Source organism: Nymphalis io, chromosome 17 (genome assembly GCF_905147045.1).
Source record: "Nymphalis io chromosome 17, ilAglIoxx1.1, whole genome shotgun sequence".
In the NCBI taxonomy this organism is placed as follows: domain Eukaryota; kingdom Metazoa; phylum Arthropoda; class Insecta; order Lepidoptera; family Nymphalidae; genus Nymphalis; species Nymphalis io.
The window spans coordinates 8,675,989-8,697,236 of record NC_065904.1 but is presented as its reverse complement, the minus strand read 5'-3'; the positions used below and the strand labels follow the sequence as shown (position 1 = coordinate 8,697,236).

The 21,248-nt window shown below is 33.8% G+C and overlaps 2 protein-coding genes across 6 annotated transcripts in view; one reads left to right on the top strand and one right to left on the bottom strand.

Moving 5' to 3' along the window:
* Positions 1–21,248, top strand: part of LOC126774818 (zinc finger protein 608-like) — a 361,874-nt gene that overhangs the window by 23,160 nt on the left and 317,466 nt on the right. For all 5 annotated transcript variants that reach the window (XR_007669838.1, XM_050496431.1, XM_050496433.1 and 2 more), the window contains one exon: positions 13,343–14,164. Coding sequence is in view for 4 of the 5 variants with exons in the window: in XM_050496431.1 (XP_050352388.1) it covers positions 13,403–14,164 (762 nt within the window). In the remaining variant the exon portion in view is untranslated. The remainder of the gene's footprint in view (positions 1–13,342; positions 14,165–21,248) is intronic.
* The window catches only part of LOC126774826 (tyrosine-protein kinase receptor torso-like), a 177,515-nt gene that overhangs the window by 88,980 nt on the left and 67,287 nt on the right, over positions 1–21,248 (bottom strand). The gene's annotated exons all lie outside the window — the stretch shown is intronic.

Sequence of the window (21,248 nt, the reverse complement as noted above, 5' to 3'; positions counted from 1 at the left end):
TGTTCATATTATTTATCTTTGGCTCTTTTCTTGTTTAAATTATTCTACTTGTGTACTCGTGTTTGCAAATTGTTTTATATTATAAGTTTATTATTTAAAGCATTATCAGGAATGTTTAAGAAAAAAGTAATACGTGTACCATAAACATATTTTATCCGACAAAAGTATAAAATAGTGTTTATTTCTAAAGAAAATGATTTATCGTATTTTAAAGACCACACACGATGTCCAATGAATAACAAATTTTGCATAGGCGATTTACAATGACAGTAGTTGCATACAAGTATAATTTAAGTCTTTAGTTACGCAAATGCGTACTCAATACTAATATTGCTATTAATTACTATAAAAACACGAACCAATACCACGCAAAACATTTTGTATTAATACTATGTTATATCTACGTAGCGACGTTTAGCTAAGAAAAACAATTTAAGTCTGTCTCGAGAACAAATAGCGAAACTCAATCTGTTTATTTTCCACACTACAGCACCCATTTTCTTAAGTCTCTGAACACAAGCTGGGGATGAGAAAGACAGGAATAAAAAGAAATACGCGAGAAAAGGACGAAAGAGCTAAATATTTTTAAGCTCGGCTTGTTCGAGGCGGGTTATGTATAAAATTCATATTTGAAAACTGGTACTGGTTAAAGGCGCTCATTTAAGTAACCACTATAATAACAGTGAGATTACTATAAATTGTAGTCTTTTGAAGTAATGATTACAAAATGTATTACTATTAATTGTTACTACCGTACTTGAGTCAAATAATTACTTGACACCATACCGTTACAGATAGACTCATAACGGAGTGTCATTAGGATGTCTGTTTCCTGAATTTATACGAACCAAAAACAAATAAATGACAAAGGAAATACACATTTTGTTCTATTTAAATATTTACACGATGAATGGAAATAGGAATGAAAAAGGACACTACGTCATTGTAAATGAATGTAATAATAAACCCTGTTCCCAAGGGTTCCATAGTTCCAATTAAGGGTAAACGCTGCCTACTAAACGCGATAGTCTAAATAGAGTCGTAATAACCGGATCTAAATACTCTTGCAATGTACTAACAAACGTTGCTAAGTATGCTATTAGTAATAATAATGAACGTTTATTTTAAAAATGAACTTTTGTACGCGTGTTAACCAACGGCATGTCTAAGTCACTAGTCGTTAATAATTTTATTAATTTAATCATGTTATTACGACGAACGCAAAAAAAAAACTAATAAAAGCAAAGATTTTTATTTACTCATTTATATGAGCTAACGATATTAAAAGGATCTTTTTGTTAACAAAGCTTTGAGCGTCCTTTGTTTATTTTGTAACATCAAGAGGGTCAGAATCCATTACGGTTTTGTAAAGAGGCAACCTTTAGTTTATTGAACGAAATTACAGGGCGAATTGGTACTTGACTGTAAATCTCTTGACAATTCCTTTGAAGAATTCGATAGTTGTTTCATATTTTTATTGAAAATATATTATATTTTAGTCAACATATAGCATTTGTAACTTTGATCTTTTTTATAACAACATTATTTATTGGTCAAGATTTAGAGAAAACTAGCTATCCGTGCTGCACACGGATTCAATAAGGCCTGCATAAAACGTTTATATTTAACAACAAACATACGAGACAAAAATAGTTTTTTTAGACGAGTAGTTTACTCGGGTGGTAGCAGAACAAGCCACCAAAATTTCGACACAATCGGATCAATGAATTAGGAACGCATAGAGGACAAACAAACGTTCATTTATATAAATTTGGGACTATATTAACAATATATAAACAGGAAATAAAAATTAAGTAATTTTAAAGTTATCCCTCAGTTGGACAAAAGATCTTTCCTGTTAAACAGAAGGTTAACAGCATTTTTATTACCAAAAAATAGCCGGAGCTATTTAAATAAGTAAGAATTTATTGCAAAGCGATTATAATTTGCTCGTGACTTTTTTTCTTAAATACTATCGTAATTTGAATTCATTAACGTTAATTTGTTTGCAATTTTAGTAATAAAGGCTGATAAAAAATATTCAATATTGACAAACAATTATTCAAGAATAAATTTATATATGTAAACCCTTTTTTATACGTTGCATTTTTGAGAATTAATACTCGAGAATCGAGTCACTTTATACGCAACCTCATACTTCTGATAAATAAAAAAATGCACGGAAAAAATAAGCAATGATTGCTGCCTGCATACCAATTACTCAATGTACTTACATTAATTTAAACCCAAGAACGGATACATCGATATTATGTTAATTAAATTATAGCCGAGAAGGTAATGCTATGTTTGTATGTATATATATGAGAGACTAAATGGCTAGAAATTACTTATAAACAATAAACAGTTGTCACTAATGTGTGACGTTACAAGATATTAAATATGGCCGATGGTAGATTGTAGTAAATAGACTTCGAGGCGTTTTTCGATATTTTTTTGTACATTAAATATAGTATATAAAATTCCTAAGGCCGTTTGAAACAATTTTTTATGTTATTTTTTATGTTGCTCTTTTTGTTAAGCTCGTAATGTAACGCCTACACTACACGAAGCTTAAGATGTAACAAAACCAAAGACTCTAAGATAAGAATAATAATATAATAAAAACTACGACTCATATAGTTGCCGATAGATTAACGTTGTAAATGATTTCTATTATGATTTATTAACCAATTTACACGTCATCGAATTACGGACGATTTGTCACCATTTCATTATAATAACCATCTATCAAGAGTCAGTGACATATTGCGACCCGAGCGTTGTTGGTAATCGCTTTCACTTTTTTTATAGAAAAGTACTCATAAAACTTATGTTAGATATTTATACGGATTATGTAAACAATGTATTTCAAGGAGTAGAGATATATTATGCTAATTTTCTTAACGAAGGTACGATTGTAAATAATTCTCCTAAAAATTTCTGACGATGTTGTGAAATTTATATTTTCCCCTTTGGAATGAACTGTATTCCAGCTTTATTTTATTGAGGCATCTCGGTTTAAAATGCTACCAGGCACCCATAAAAAGAAAGTTTAGCTCTAACTATCTTAATGTTTGGCTGCGGTTTGTTCAGTGAATTCAATGCAACTATAACCCCGAGTACCGATTACCTTATCGCTGATGCTAGAAAATCAGATCACTAATTTGCCATGCTCGAGATTGATTTGTGTTTTAAAAGTTTGCAAGAAAAATTAAATCTTACTTGCTAATAATATTCTCCTGATCGATTTACGATCACGATGTCCAACGAAGGCTAGCCAATTGCATCGGCAAGAAAATCGTTATATTATAGTGCACAAGTAGGTGTTTACGCAAATACGGGTGCACGCTCTATTCCATCACAAAATCTATGGGGACTACAATCGACATGATTAGATGTAGTGCTATCGCAGTACCAATGACTTATCGTGTTTTACGAGGTGTAAAATTATATATTTTATTGGTCTGATCTGGGACACAGTTGCACGAATCTCAGTGCTATTAAACTAATGTTTTAATTTAATATACAGGCTATTTCGCCAATATCACGTAGATGAAATGGTGAATAGTTATACACTGATTTTTCTCTTTCTGACATTAGTAATTTGACATTCGTAAGACGAGGACAAAGCATTGTGTAACTTTACATTCTTCACTTTTATTAGTTCTGTTTCACTTATTTAAATTCGTGTTTATACTTTCCTTACCTGAGATGAACTATCTATAGTTGAATGAATTTAGTTGAATTAATTTAGTTCCGAGAAGAAAGAATTATAAACTAAGAACTACTCCCTTTACTAATTTAAAGACGTATTCATATATATACAACGTATATTTTTTAAATATACAAGTATTAACTTGGACGACAAATTTTCTCGTCCAATTTCTTTATCATATTTAAGGAAAATATATTTTTTCAGCACGATTGTTATTTTTATTATTTGACAAAACTCACAAGAATCTCATGGTCACGACGTAAGGATTTGTGATCGTAGATCGTTATTTATTATAAAATTAATTGGTAACTTGAAATCCTATGTATTAACAATTTGCTTTTATTAATAATGCATTGTTCATTGTATTGTAATATAACATACATTGCAAAAACAGTTGATTTTATAATAAATGGCTACAATTAAATTCAATAAATAACGATACTACATTATACATATAAATCAGAAGGTCTTTAGTCTAGGCTTCATCAGATTCGTGGATACCAAATGCGGTTAAACATTATGCTAGGAGTATTTGTTTAAAAAAAATATCTTATTGCCTCGACAGTGAAGGAAAAAATCTCAAGGAAAATGTGATATCCAAAACTTGAGAAGAATACTAAGACATATTGCTACACAATATACAATTTCCTACATATATATAGTATGACCGTACGATGCTCTGCCAATCCCCAATGACAGGACATAACTAAACTACGCAACTGTTTCCTTAATCGTAGCACTCGGTCATTTAACGTGATTTTCTTTAAATATAATTATAATAATAATAGTATGTGCATGAAATTGTATCTAAACTGATAATACAAATGATTTAAACATATTTTAGATTTTTTATCTGCGTGATTGCAGATACCTATACAAATATATATTTAAATACGTATTTAGCGATTAAAACTCAATAAATATTTTATTGATGACTATCTATAAAATATGATAATTTATACATTAAGTTTAGGTGTATTTTTCGATAGAGACGATAAATTTAATGTGTATTTTTACGCGAAACCACAAAGATTTGGATGTAGTTTATCCTCTTTGAAGCCGAGATGGCCTAGTGGTTAGAACGCGTGAATCTTAACCGATGATCGTGGGTTCAAACCCGGGCAAGCACCCAGTATTTTCATGTGCTTAATTTGGGTTTATAATTCATCTCGTGCTTTACGGTGAAAGAAAACATCGTGAGGAAACCTGCATGTGTCTAATTTCATTGAAATTATGCCACATGTGTATTCTACCAACCCGCATTGGAGCAGCGTGGTGGAATAAGCTCCAAACCTTCTCCTCAAAAGGGATAGGAGGCCTTAGCCCAGCAGTGGGACATTAACGGGCTGTTACTGTTACTGTCATCCTCTTTTCAAATGTTAATTTTTACCTAAGTAAATGATATGATTATAATGACATCTTATTTGGCGGAAGTTCTACACTAAATAAAAATATTTATTATATTAGATTGAAATGTGTACGTAATTGAACCCACATATAACTTGTGAAGTCAAATGAAACCTTTTAGAAACTAAACTTTTATGTCTCATGTTGAAGATAATGAAGTGCATTTAAGTTAAGTTATTAAACTTGCCGAAATGAAAACTTAACCGAGGATTGTGTAAACAGTATTTTCACTTAATTTGGATTTAAAATTCATCTCGTGCTATGTTATGAAGAAAATCATCTTGGAAAGTTCCAAATGACAAGGATGCCGTAGCCAGCTGTGGGACACTTACATGGTATAACTATCAAATAAAAAAATGTGGGATGGTCTAGTGAATTGTGGGTTCAAACCCGGGCAAGCACCACTAGATATTCATATGCTCAATGTGTGTTTATAATTCATCTCGTCGTCGACGGTAAAACTTGCACGTGTTGAATGAATATCTGCCACGACTACCGCATTAAAGTAGCGTGGTCGAGTAAGCCCTAACCTTCTCTTTAAACGGAGAGTAGGTTCTTAATTTACTTTCTTTATTATCAAAGTGTAGAATAATATTAATCATTATAAAATGACAAAGAAATGTACTAAAAAAATATGGCAGAAGTAGATATTGTAGTATTAAAAAGACAGGGGTTATTTATTATGCTGATACTGGTATTAAGGTATTATTTGAGGATCCGTATCTTAAGTATTTTCGGTATCAATTTACTTTCACCTTCATCACTGAGAAATATAACCTTCAAACTGCCAGTCTAGTCTTTCACAAAAGTTTTCTTTGCGATAAATTTATTCAACGTTATGAATTTATTTAAAAAAATGTAGACGTGATATTAATAAAAATGGTTGGCATGTTTACTTTACTCGTTACCCAAAAGAATATGTTATATCTGTTTGTTTAAAAAATAAATAAAGTCATTCATATGTTAGCGATTTTGTGTTAGATACATATTTGGTATCATTATTATTAGTAAGGTTATATAAACTATTTAAAAAATGCTCTATATTTATTTGAATTGATATGAAATTGTTTTCTCTCATTTTTATTAATTATGTCTTGCTAATGTAAGTTTTAGTAGTTTGTCTTTTTTCTAAATTCACGCAAAATATGCTAAACTGTATCTCATAAATTATATATATGGAAATTTAAAAATACGAGAGAATATCAAATCAAATAATTCTTTATTCAAGTAGACTTATTTAAGGCACTTTTGAATCACCACAATACATGTCATATATAACTTATTGCGTCATTCAACGTTGGAGGCTCGAGTCGAAGAGCAAATTAAAAGTTAAGGTTAATTTAAAGTTTAATTTAAAAAAAAAATTATAAAGCTAACACTGCCGAAAAAATCACTATATACGACTTTATGCTCTCCAAATTGTATATAGAGAAGACCACGCCAGCATAAATATAATAGAAAATACAATAATAATCTTGATAAAAGCAATATACTAGTTTTTATTACGGTATCGGCAAATAGATAACGCGTCTCCATATTATATATTTGTTTGTCTTTATTTCAAAATATATCATCAGATAAAACACTAATTTTACCCATGATAAATCTTTATGCCTAGCTTTTCGTTGTATAATTTAAATACTTTAAAATTGATGCAAAATGCATTGCATAATTTGCATTAGATTTTTTTCATATTAATTATTGAACATTTACACATAACATATCGAAACCGATTTATTAATTCTACCGGAAAACAATTGCACGTTTTAATTTCACGCACATTTGTATCCTTTCGAGTGTAATTTATTAACGATTCGTTAATTATAAACAATTAGCACGATATACAGAAAGGTTTAATATACGTAATATCGGTTATCGTCAAAAGTATTTAATACTATAATGTAACGTCATTACCCTGCCTCATTACTGCTACATTTAAACGCCCACGGCACAATTTTGTCGGTGACAGCCAGAACAGATTATAATGGAAATACCATCAAGAATTTATAGTCGGATAATCATTAAAGCAACAAAATCAGATGGAAATAGTGTTGCGAGCTTAAAATTATTTAAATATTTATTAGTTAATATTCTGATGTTAGTAGATGAATTTTAGGTACTCGAATTATCGTTTTTAACCGGTATTATTAGTTGGTTATCTGATGTTGGTAGCAACTAGTAACGTCATTATACGAACGTAAGATAATCATCCAACATCCATTATCGCGCACATTGCAAATTAGTTCGCGGCTAGATTGACTTTTTAGATGTAATTTACTTGATGGTTTTTTTTTAAAGTTATTAATAGAGTGCTATTAATGTTCAATAAACGTCAATAGCTGTGAAATCAGAATAGACTATTTCACTGTAAACATTTATGTCAAGTGATTACATATAAATTTCGTGTTCCATAGTGTCGTTCAATTAATTAAATACTGAAGTCTACTAATTTATAAACTTGTTTTAAAAAACATGATTTTGTTTTTTTTTTTATATGCACGAGAAAAAATTGTAAATATTCTATCAGCATTTAATTGGTGAAAATGATTATGAAATTACTTTCTTTATACGTTATTAAAATAAGCGCAATCGCTTCGTATTTGTTATTTGAATCATTTGAAACGGTATTTAAATACAGCTTTTAAACTTATAATAAATAAATCCATTTTACAAAATTAACACACAGCCTTAACTTATCGAGCAATCCATTCATAAAATTTTAGCAATATCTCAGTATCCCGAAGTAGGCGCATTTCGTTTCCGCGTCCCAAGCAATTTTTCTCGTATAAAGTGCAGGGGCCGAGTTCGATGCTCGGGCAAAGCGCCAAGTAGCGCGGCTTGCCCGTAAATCACTAGTACCAGGCTCGCAGCGTGTCGAGGAGCCTCCAATCAGCCGGCCTATTGACAAACATACGGCCCGGGAATAATGGTTTTTCCCGCGATTTATCCGCGGCTCTTTCTTTGAATTTCGCATTTAATCCAGCGTTATTTAAGCGAGCTGTTGTCAGTGATGAATAATGGCTAAATATTCGGTTTTATACGCCATTTGAGGACGTAGGGTTTGAATCCAAGAATAATAATGTGAGAATTGTGGATGCATTGAATCATTATTTTTTACGATAAGAATTGGGATAATTTTCTATATTGCTTATTATCGATATCGGCCTCTTGTTTCATTCTTAGGTTTAGGATTGCGCTTTATTCATATACATTAACTTATTATGATTAAATATTATTAACATTAAAAAAATGTACAAGTAGTGTTTTATTACTTCTTTTTATTCTAAAGTGTATTATTACCGTGAGTTGGAATAAAAAAACAATTCCTAAAGCTTTCAACTTCCTTGAAAATTAATGAATAAAAAAATAAAAAAAAATTTAATTGACCGCACCTTATGACTTATTGTTGCTAGATAATTACGAGCTCGATTAAAAAAGTAAAATAAAAATGTTAAAGTACACACTGAGTTATCTGACACTGAGTTAACCCTGTTATTAGTTTAAGTATTAATACGATAAAAAATAGATAGGTTGGTTATTTATAGTGTGACTTATCTCAATTTTTTTATGAATGTTTGTTTTGAACTAAAAACTATAAGTGGAACGTATTATGTTAATAGGGTTTATAATAGAACGTAATTAGGGCGGTGCGTCGATGCATGTCAGGGTTACCTACTACTAAATTGATTCTATTTTATTGTATTTAAAATTATTAACTTACAAGCTATTTTTACAAATTATTGAACGAAAAACAATGTCATATTTATTTCGTGTTTTGAATATACTATATAGGCTTAAACACAATTTGTTGTATATATTTTTATTTCTCAAGTAGACAAGCATAAAACGTGTAAAACTTATTAATCGCAAAAATTTACTTAAGAAAAAATTATAACATTAGTGTGTGTAATTAGTGTACATTAACGAGCTTGGCAATATTCATTTAGTATTCAAAAATGTATTCAATCTATTCTAAAAATAGGCAATATCAAGATCTGTATTATATTAGTCGTGCCAAAAACATGTTTAACGTGTAAAAAAACCAATATTGAAATATATCATTAATTAACAAAGTATATGAATAAAATTTAAAGTCAATTTTTTTTTTTTTTTCGTCTTGATACGATTTGTATTTTTGTGTCGAAGATGTTACTTCAGCCGATGGCTTACGAATTATCTAATGTCTGATTTATCGACGTCATTAGCGTACCCACATCTGAGAGACATCGTGTTTAATAACTATGGCCATTTATTTTGTATGATTAAAGTCAAATATCGTAGCGATATGCATATAAAGTGAGTTTATTTGTTTTATTGACACGCTGATTGTTGATAAAACTCACTTCGTTTGAGACACACAAATTAGTTTGTTATACTATTTTTCATAGCATGAAAAAAGGTTTTATTTATTTTTTAACTAAAGATAAAATAATTTAACTTAAATAGAAAATATGTTCAATTGAAATTGTTAATAATGAAGTTAAGAGTCTTGGGTTTGGAAAAGCTACCAGTTACAAGTCTTTCAATTTTTAATATTTTCTATCCAGCAGATCTTCGGCCTGTCTTTTCTTCTCTTACTTATCAGCCCCTTTTATAGAGTTGCGATTTTAGTCTGCATTTTTTCAGACATCTCCACTATTCTTACCCATGCATTAAAATCAAAATGGATTTTAGCGCATGGGTAAGAATGTTTGTAAATTGTGCTTTTTCTTTAATTCCTTTGCAACTTATCTTGTCTGACAGTTTTATTATATTTAAGCTTGTCTCCATTGCTCTCCGACAAATTATACTTTTTTTCTTTTCCAGTTTTTTTATGACGTATGAGACCCATTTGTTAAATAAATGGCACTATGCACGAATCCGTTGCTTTATTTTTCAAAAGACTAAATACATATTAGGCGACTGCTTTTTGGTGAAAATTAAACAATTCCATGTTATATAATGGACATTTTGCAATCGTTATCATTCCTCGCTTGCCCTCATTACATTTATTAGGGATTATAGTACTACGATAAAAAAGATTTGGTGTATTATTTTCGGCCGACCGCCTGCCTTACTTCTTTCTTCCTTAGGACTGGGGTTTTGCTCCTGAGTTTTAATGTTCACAATCGGAGTTGTTGAAGCGATAGTATTATATATACTACTGATATATATAATGTCCTCCAGACCGATTTCGGCCACGGCGGCCAATCTCAAGAGAGATTAGCCAACTACGCAGGAGATATTATAGTGGACAAGTGTGTGCGCAAACTCAGGTGCACTCTCTTTTCCCTAACTCTCATAATCCGATGGAACGGCAATCCGACACGACCGTAAAGACCAAAGGCTTTACGTGCTTTCCGAGGCACGGGAGTGTACACACTTCCAACTTCCAGACTCCGGGCTGCTACTGAGAATTTTTCTGATAGAGAAACCCAATAACTTTTTATTGGCCCGACCTGGAGATTGAACCCAGGACCTCCGGGTCTGCGGCCTTATATCAAGCCACTAGACCAACGAGGCAGTCGACTGATATATATACTATGCGCAAAACACACAAATAATTCTTAGCACGGAACTTGAGACACTTAAATGGGACTATTGTACTCCACTCTACCAAACTTTCGTCATAGACAATCATAGTGATTTTTTTTTTAATTTTAAAAACATGTAAATGCCGCTATGTGAATACAAACATTTATCAAAGTTTTAACATCAATTAATGGCTGTTGAATGAGTATGCAAATTATGTAAAACCTGATTTATGATTTGTTTATTTACTAAATTGTCTATGTTCATTATATATGTATAATGTAGTATTCGATAAATTAAACTGGAAAAATATATAGACGTCAATACATCACATTAAATAAATACACACAGTCCAGAACTTAACATCTACGTATATATATTCAAAAGCAATAATTATTGTCACGAGCGGAAATCGAACCCGACATAATGACAAAGCTATTTATATAATTGGTGTGGCGCAATTTGTATAGACTATAATATTAAAAATATGGCGAGGAAGCAATTATGCTTCTACTTAATATTTTTGTTTGTAGCTTTCTTAATCAGCTTTACATATTAAACCAATTACTTATTACCGCCGTGTTTAATACAAAACATGTTCTAAGAAACTCATGTTAATGTCAAGCGACTTGTTGTTACTTGTTAGTGCGCTCACGTTCCGACTCGATTAATTACTTAATTGCGTTCAGTAGTTCTTGTTTAAAAGATACACCGACAGACCACTTAATCTGACAAGAGGTTTCTTATATTTACAATATATAAATTTTCCAAACTAGGCTGGACAAAAATCGCTGTTTTGATTATTAAACAGTAATTTATTGTAAGGACGTTATAAAGCGCACGCATTTAAATTTGAGGTTTTTTTTTTTATATCGCCGGGAGGGCAAATGACTCTACTCCACCTGATGGTAAGTGGTAGTAGAGTCCAAACGCGACGACGGCCAGTACAGACGGGAAAAACGTTCTGCACTAGCCGCCTTCGCCTTGCCGGCCCGCAAGATGCCTCTTCACGCCTCGTTTGAAGGAACCCGGGTTGTAAGAGGAGGGGAATACGTGAGCTGGTAAGGAATTCCATTTTTTGGAAGTGCGACAAAGAAAGGAGTTGCCAAATTTCTTTGTTCGCGATGGAATTGATGTCACAGTTAGGCGGTGACATCGAGAACCAGCTCGCGTGGACTTAAGAAGGAAGGGGGAAGCAGGAATTAGAGAGAATAATTCCTCAGAGCACAGAGGTAAAATTAATAAAGCGCTTTTGCTCCACGAGCTAACAAATCAGTAAAACAAAGTAAATTTGTTATCTATTTACACACCCCCTAAAAAGTAAACAAAGAGTACATTTTTTGTCGACAAATAAAAGCCAAAGAACGTAGTGATTATAATCGTTTCATTAAAAAACACAAGACAACCTTCTAAAATGAAAATGTTTTTCGGAACGTAAAATTAATTCATTAAAACGATCTTTTTCTTTTCATAATAAAAATGTTTTTAAACTAAAAAAAGAAATAAAAAGAGAGATGAAAAATCCAATGGAGTGTTCGGATAAGTCTATGAATGTACCAGGCAAACATAAGCGCTCAAGTAATAAAAAAGTTACGAGGAGTTATCAAAAGGGTGCAGTAAAGCTGGCTTGGGCGACGCTATAAACTATGCGCTCAGTAATCTCAACTCCCTGTTGCACTATTACTTTAAGATCCATCAGTATTCAGGACATAAGGATTTATCAACAATATTTTCAAGAATTGATTAGCACCGAATAAAATTAATGTGTAAATGCAAAATAAATTTTCTATAAGTTTTTTAATACAACACACCAATCATTAAAACACATAAATAATATATTATTAGTTCATTTTGGACCTGAATTTTTAAAGAGATTTTACATAAGATAGGCACATAGAAAATTTGGCTGAATGCAAATTATGTAATATTATTTATTTTTATCATTTATAGGTGTCACGCGAAACTTTTTTTCCCGTGCAAAGCAATGACGCATAAGATAGTATTTTATAATTATAATTTTCAAAATTGTTAAGACGCCGTTGAGTGCTTTTATTGTTTTATAATTCCTTAAAATATTGTGTAGTCAAAACTGAGAGCTGTATTGTCTGTAAACTGCTTGTTAAAAATAATAACTTATTATCATATTACGTAAATAAACTAAGTCGCGTGCAACTGAACTGTTTAATGAAACAATGAATTAAATAAAATAATGATAAAATTAGAATCCTTGTTACTTATGTGTATTTTTTACCCACAGTTATAAATATGTTCAATACAATAATGTGTATGTGTGTGTGCATGTACGCACGGCTTTGTTTAGTATACGTAAATTCTAGGGTTTATTCTACGCTATGAGTTAAAGCGGGCTTATCTACGAGGTTTTATGACTATTTTACGATTATTGCCTCTTCGAATTGGTTATAACTTCTTAAGATATGAAATTTCTATAAAGGAATAATTTAAAATGGATATGTTCATTTGAATCTTTATAGCCTTGCTTTAATTTTTATGGTGGAAGTCTTTAAGATATCACATATTTCAACGTCAATTATACAAGTTATAATCCAATTTCACAGATCGTTAGATTTTGTACGTAGACCTATTCATAGAATCATTTTTTTTATTATCTACTATAAGAATACTTATTTTTTGTAATGGTCACTTTTGTTTTGTTGAGATTTTATGTTAAGTTGTCGTTATCTTTCGCAGGGCTACAATGGTGTGTGCGTGTGCGGGGCTGCGGGGGGCGGGCGCGGGCAGCCGGCGCGCATGGCGGCGCCAATGAGGGAGGGCGCGCCGGCCGGCGGAGCTCGCCCCGCGCCCCACGCGCACCCCGCCAACTTCGAGTACGATGACAACGAGTGGGACATCGGCATCGGCGACCTCATCATAGACCTCGATGCCGACATAGAGAAGACCGACGAGGCGGGCGGCATGGCGGCGCGCGCCGAACCGGACGCGCAGCGCACCGCGCTCAAGATGAAGATCAAGCGCACCAAGCCTGGCACAAAGAGCTCTGAGGCGAAGCACGAGATCGTCAAGTCTAACGAAATGAACGGCGAACCGAAACCGCCAACTGCGACCGCCGCGCCGCCCGCCGCCGCCAAGCGCGGCTCAGGCGGGCATCGACGCGACAAAGCACGAGACAAGCATCATCACCCGCACTCGCCGCACGATGTTAATGGCGTGGCGAGGGTGCCACCGCCACCAAACGCGCCCGGTCCACCCGCGGTGCCGCCACCCGGGGCACTCCCCACTGTGGCACCGGCGACCCACGCGCCACATGCGCCACACGCGCCTCATGTGCCGCATTCTGCTCCTGCGCAACCTAAACCCGATCCCCGACCAGCCGCACCGCGGTTGGACGCTAAACCTACGGTGCCGACCGCTCCTGCGCCGATAGCGCCCGCGCCAGCGCCGTCGCCGGCCCCTGCGCCTGCACCCCAACAGTCAACTAAACCTGAACCAGACGACTCAAGGCAAGAGCACAACTCACAGCCTCCAGCTAAGAAACAAAAAACTGACTCAAAGGTACTTGCAAGATTATTTCAAACTGTTCAAAGGAATTTTTTTTTAGTGTAAAATTATCTGAACTTTTATTGAAATTCTAGTCTTAGAATATCAGAATGATATCTGAAATACAAAGCAGGACACATAAAACTCTTCTTAACGTACAAAGAGAATCATGTACAAACGATACGAGTTTGTATAACATTCTTTGATTACGGTACCCTAAAATATTAAGCAACAAAAAACTTAGAAATTAGCCCGACATCAACATCAGCAATTACATAAGTTAACTCGTTATCAAAACGCCAAAGTCGCCGATATAGTGAGTCAACAAATCTATTTAGGCCGGTTCCGGGGAGTGTCGGTAATTGCCAGTTTCGTAAATAAATATTTACACTAAACTTTCAGGGCGTAGGTATAATATTTTTGCATCGGCGGAAAACATCATTATTTTAATATATATATTTGCTTTGATATAACCAAAAGTTCAATACAATATTTTTATTTATAACTAGGATATCTGGCATATGTTTTATGAATAAATAATTCACAATAACGGAAAATCTTATTTAAAAGTTACATAAACACAAAATTCTCGTTGAAATAATAAAATAAAATATTAAATTCATACACGGGGAGAGGCCAAACGCGTATATAAAATCAAGTCTTGCATATCGATCTAGTATGCTCTTATCAAAATGTAATAGTGATAAAGTTAAATATAATATATCTATGCGGTGCCCGTTTGAAATGATATATCAAGTCCTTGATCTACATAGAGCGCGCGACGCGCCCGGTCGCGGATCGTGACTCAGTTGTATTAATGACTCGATTATCAATTACAATAATCGCTAATTGTCCGATTGCTCTTATCGGGCATGTATCTGATTGTTTCGGAGTGTATTTAATTGGCGGGCTTAGGGGTGTTTGCGAGGTTGATTGAGTGCAAACGGCGGGGTGTAATCCACGCTGTCGCCCGCCGCAGCGGTTCATTAAATCACTCCTGCCTCCCTCCATCGTACCTCTCCCCCTCTTTACAAATTAATGCGATTGTGGCCAGTGCTACTTATCTCCTAATTTATATTGCTATACTAGTAACGCTCTAATTTGCACTGCTTACTTGATGTTTGGTAATGGATGTTGATATCTCAAGTGGTCAAAAGGTCATTCATTTACAAAACTCATGAATTTTCTTACTAATTTTCTTATAGTGTATTTTAAAACCGTAATAAAAACTACATTTATTAAAGCATTCAAGTCCAAGAAACATAAAATATAAAGGAATGTGGAAATTTAAACAGTTTTGTATTTCTTTTAATGTATGAGAATGTCATTATGTCATGCGGTAGGTAATATTATTATTATGCTGAAACCATGCACCTGCTTACAGAATCACCTTGTAATGCATACATCATTAATCAAAAACGTGACACGGCGTTGTTGCACCAGCTTCGTTTGAATCGCAACACTTACGAACTCATCACGCTTAACCACATCAAATTACGCCAGCGACAGCTCAGCAGCTGCTTGAGCAATGAGATATTATTGTAACCGCTATATTTTATGACAAAGTAAATTGCTTCACTATGCCTGTGTGTGTAGATATAGACGCGGAGAAGGGAACGTCTCCCTTTGCTTCCTTCGAGGGGAACACGTCGAGTGAACACGTCGCAGTCCCCCGAATTCCTTTCATTAATCACTGTCAAGGGTTCTAAAAATTTTCTAAAGTGCTCGCGGAATCAATTTAACGTTCGCCCTCTAACCGGAAAACTTTATGAGCAAAGCGCGATAATTAAAGACGGTATCAATTTAAAATTCTTCACTTCAATCCGGCCATTGACTCTGACATTGTGTTTTACTTGTTTTCTTTCCTATCTTTCTGTGTCAATGCCTTTTTGTAATCTCTCGTGTCAACTGTTACGAAGTTGGCTTAACTTGTTTGTGAGAAATCCTTGTTACAAAATGTTATATTAACTCATATTCATATCGCTTAATAAATTGTACTTTAATTTGTCTAATTCTAGTTTCATATAATTTAATAGTATTGAAATACAACATATAGTGTATTCCAAATTTAAATTTACGCTTAAATCTATTTCAAAACTAAAATGTAACAATATGTATTTTAAAAATAGATTGATATTTAAGTAATATTTTACCTAATGTAAATCAGAATGGTTTTAAAATGCAATAAAACATTTTACATCAAAGTTATTAAAATTTTAAACTTTGGATTCGACAAAAACAATATAAATAATACAATAAAGTGTTAGGTAGGCAAATAGATAATATATATATTATAAATATCACACTTGCCACCTTTATCAAAGCGATCGACACTACTCCTTTTTTATCAACAGCATATTCGTGACGCATTTATTTTTAGACTATATAAATTGATGCCGGTTTGTCTTTTTATAACGTTACAAATAATTCAGATTTTTATAAATATGACTAGAAAACCCCGATGTCTATCACGTCCGCGTTAATTTCAAATGAGGTTAATATCACTACCTCGCCCGATTATACGGATCGCTCTGAATATATTAACATGCTAATCATCGCTTGATCGGTGTTCTATCTGAAACGACTTCTAACTGGTTACCGAGTTTGTTTGCATTAAATTACGTTCGAATCACTTCCTTTTATAACCGGCAACATAAGATACTAAAATAGTTTTCATTTTATTTACATTGTTGCTTTTAATAGAAACTTCATATATTTAACATCCTGTCTGATTTGGTCAGCTAAATTACACGCTCGAATACACATCGCTACACAGCACATTTTGTTTAATTAAACGCGAATGGTCAGTGATTCAATCAGCATTATGTACTTCAACGTATTACACATATTATTTTAGTTGGCGTGTAATAGGCGACATGTTATTTGTGCAGGCCAACACAACGCCAGCATGAGTGATAAATTCTGATGAATTTTTCGCTTCAACGACTTTATTTATATCCCACAACGGACGTATCGCGTTACCTGCCTCGGGCGTATCATCATTCATTTCACAAAAACGTTATTGCGTCGGCCAAAAGCCTGCGATCTCTGATGCGAATTAAAATTTTAATATCGAATTCTCTGTGTAATTGATTGATACGATAAAATAAATCGCCTCTCGGGACAAGCCCCGTAGATAGAGCTGCGGAGCGAATCGTTACAGTCATTCGCAATAATTATATTTGTCTTAAACGGATGCTGATGTTCTATTAAAAACCGATGTAAATGTTCCTTCTCAGAAATTATACATAATATATATTTTATAAACTGAGTTAATTAACAACAACAATCCATTATTTTGTAAGTAAAGAGGTTTTATTGCACATCATAATAGTAATAAAAATATAAAGTTATTATAAATAGAGTATGTTTAAGCGGTCATTCCCACGAGGAGATCATAAAGCTTAAGGAGATAGCGGAAGAAGCCAGCTGTCGAGTCGACTACTGTGCGGGTAATTATTATTGGCATAATTAGGATGTGAGGCAGGGCAAAGCCCGCGGCGTCGACAGCCTGTGCTCTAACAAACGCCATTATTATTTCCGCTTCGCATTATACCTCTGCGGTTTGTTAGCTACTCGTTTATTATGTCATGAACAATTGAAATGATAATAAATTCACTACCACACAGCAAATTGATTTGAAATTAATTGCGTCGACTGTAGCCAAGTAACTCCTTTCGCGTCGTAACATCGATATTATTGTACAGTTACCTGTTTAACGGTTCGTGATTATACAATTGCATAGGTGTTACTTTCTTGTAACGCTTAAAGGTTTAATTTGCCAATATTCTTCTAACTAATCCTTATAATTATAATAATGAAATTGATAAAGTTCAAAGGTCTTGAGCTAGTTACTCTTAAATGTTTGCAAAATTTAAGGTTTTATAATCTCTTAGTAGTAATTCGGTACATTTGTGTCTCTAAAAATAAAGTCTCAGTTGTCATTAAACCCATTTAACTTTCGTGCCGGATCGTCAAACTATATCGGGATGTAAGTTGATACGGCTTATAAATGGTCGACCGAGTTGGTCGACGAGTTTGTGGTTTGGTTGTAGGATGCAGTAATCCCCAGCTGGCGTATACCTGGACGTCGCTTTGTTCGAGTGGAAAGTTTTGTCGAGAGCAGATTTGTCGCGGTAAACGCTCACCAAATATATAAACACCAATGTTATTACTAGTTAACGCTTTCAGAACTTCTGCTCTAGCTTCGACTTTGGACGAACAGTTTAATTTGTGAAACTTCTAAGCTGTATAATAGCTGTAATCGCTTTGCAGTTGAAGAACATTTACAATCAAACCCTAGTACATTATTTAATTAACATTTTACATTATAACGTTACATGTAACACTATAAATTCCTGTAACGTTATAAATAATTAAAACAATGTTATATTAGTATGTGTAAATTTTAATTACAATAATTTGTTTAATTATTGAGTAAAACAAATATTGCGTTGTAAATACAAAGTTCAACATCAACAAATCGTTTTCACAACTAGTCTGCAGACTAATAAAACCTTCACAGATGCAGTGCAGGGGACCCAGGGATCAAAAGCCGATTTTTTATAACCTTTTTTTCGTATAAGCCGCTATTTTGCCCTCTTTTGTGCCCGTGTTGTTTACTAATGGGTTCTGTTGGGTTCGACTTAAGATAATAACTTTAGTTTTTTTTCTCCCATGTGTCGAGTCAGGCGAGTTTTTGCCGCCGGAAATGCGAGAATGCTGTTCGGTCGGATTAAAATTTATTTGTTGATCTTTCGGCTTAATCTGTTAACGTACCAGCATCGCATCGCATGTGCGCGTTTTTTTTTTCTTTAAAAGTCAGTGGGTAACCACTCTTTTAATTCACTCCCGTTAACACCGATGAGTTTGTTTGTAAATTGGCTTTACTGACTTTAATTACGGACTGGAAATGTCATCACCCCTCCAATTTTTCATCGCCTGTAATATCCACGACCATAATCGTTATCGCCGCTTAATCAATCACCGCTCTCGTTTCATTCCCCAATATCCTGCGGTCCAACTAACAATTACATGTGAGGGTCCCGTATCGGCGACGTCCAGCTCCGTGGCAATAACATAAATTGTCACGGCCAGTCGGAAGAGCCCCTCGCTCCTATACGACTCTGCGCTCCCGGTACCCGGTTCCCCCTCGATGTGCTTCAATTGCTGTCGACTCTACAATCGATATTCATTCAATCTCTTTGACGCTATGTTCTCCCTACTTTTTTACTTTGTGTCGGCATTTAAGGAAGATAAAAGGGAAAGGAACAATTTTAGTCACATCTTGATCGATTTCTCGCCGCAAACCAATTCAAATCACTGCTTTATAAATGTAATTTTTTAATGTAACGTAAAATAAATATCTATTATGACTTTTTGTACATGCATGTGTGTATTTAACGCATAAATTAGATTACTGCAACATCTGTAATTCCATATTTGATTGCATGTTAATTATAATTAATTAAACGTAACAACAACCCTTTTCCTATATTCAAAGAACAACATCATTGGTACAGTATGTACGTGTGTAGAATTTATTATATTGGATATTTAATTATTCTAACATATTTACGAAATAATTATTTCTTAATTTTAAGCATGTTTTAGCTATATACTACTAAGCTGGAGATTATTCAATGTAATCTAATTATGGGCATTCTTGATGTAATTAACGGAATGAGGACACGACAAGTAGATATCAGTAGCGAGCGTTACGAGCCGGACCCACATCATTTATCTGTAGTTATAATTGAAAGCTTGGCATCTTAGGTCTAAGAGCCGGGTGTATCGCGTTATTAGGCGCGCATACGTAATTTGTTTGTTAAAGACGGCAGCACGCAGTTATACCCGCTGTGAATAATTTAAATTCATCCCCTCATCCTCAGGGTGGCGGCCCCCCGTATCGATTCTGAGCGGCAAGCGTCTGTGTGCCGCAACGTACGTATGCTGTTCATATTACGGGCACTTTCGGCTGTACTCTGTTCCCCTGGTACTATGGAGCACAGATTCTCGGTTCGTTGCTCGGCGCGACGCAAAACGCTCTCCAACTGATTTTATATTATAAAGCATATGAACTGAAATTAGGTTAGCATAACTTAAGCGCGCCTTAAATATATAATATTCTTGAAAATCTAATTGAAAGAGTTTACAAAAAATTTATATCAGCTATGATTACGAAACTACAAACAAGAATATAATAATTTTATAATGACTCAACTTAATATCAGTAAACAGCTTTTGTTATATTCAACGGCAAACATTAAAAACCGTATCATCAAATAAATTATTCATGAACTTCGCCTACTTGCTTTTGTAATGCAAATTTCATTTTGATTTCAATAATTGCATTCCAAACACGTAATAATATCATTATAAAAACTCTTACGAGTTATTTTATCATTGCGAGGTAGACTGCGATATTATCAACCCTAATATCGTTCAGCGGAGTACCTTCGAATTTATTTGATATTTTATTGTGTGCGCGAACGTGGGTAAATGTTTGAGTATGGCGACGTATTTTTGAGATACATGACAATGGATTTAAAGCTGTTCGTTTGAATTTATCTTTTAACGGGTAATGGTTTCAACGCTTCGGATGACAAGGGCTTTAGGAACAAATATATTCATTCTGTTTCGGATCCTCTTATACAAGTGTGTGTAATTTGTTATTGAGATACAGATGCATCTGATCTGTCGACATTATTATTATTAAATTTTTATCTAAGCTCATATTTCTTTCACTTTCTATTTATTAATTTATAGAATAATTGACTGGTTAATGTTCAAATTATACTCAAATATCAATTCGTTTTGAAAACATTTAAATCCATTTTATTATCGTTATCTTAAAACAAACCTATTACAATTCCCAACAGAACTTTGTTTGTAATAAACAAACTGAAGCCAACATATATCAGAAATGCTATTCCACTGAAAACCCGTTAATCTGCCGCTAATTCAGTTTGTTTACCGTAATATTTTGATGCTTCGCCCACGCAACAGTCGACGTCTATTTCCGACGCGATAGTTCGAACGAAACGACCGAAGCCTGAGCTGGAGACCACATTATATTTACAACAATAAATGTATATTA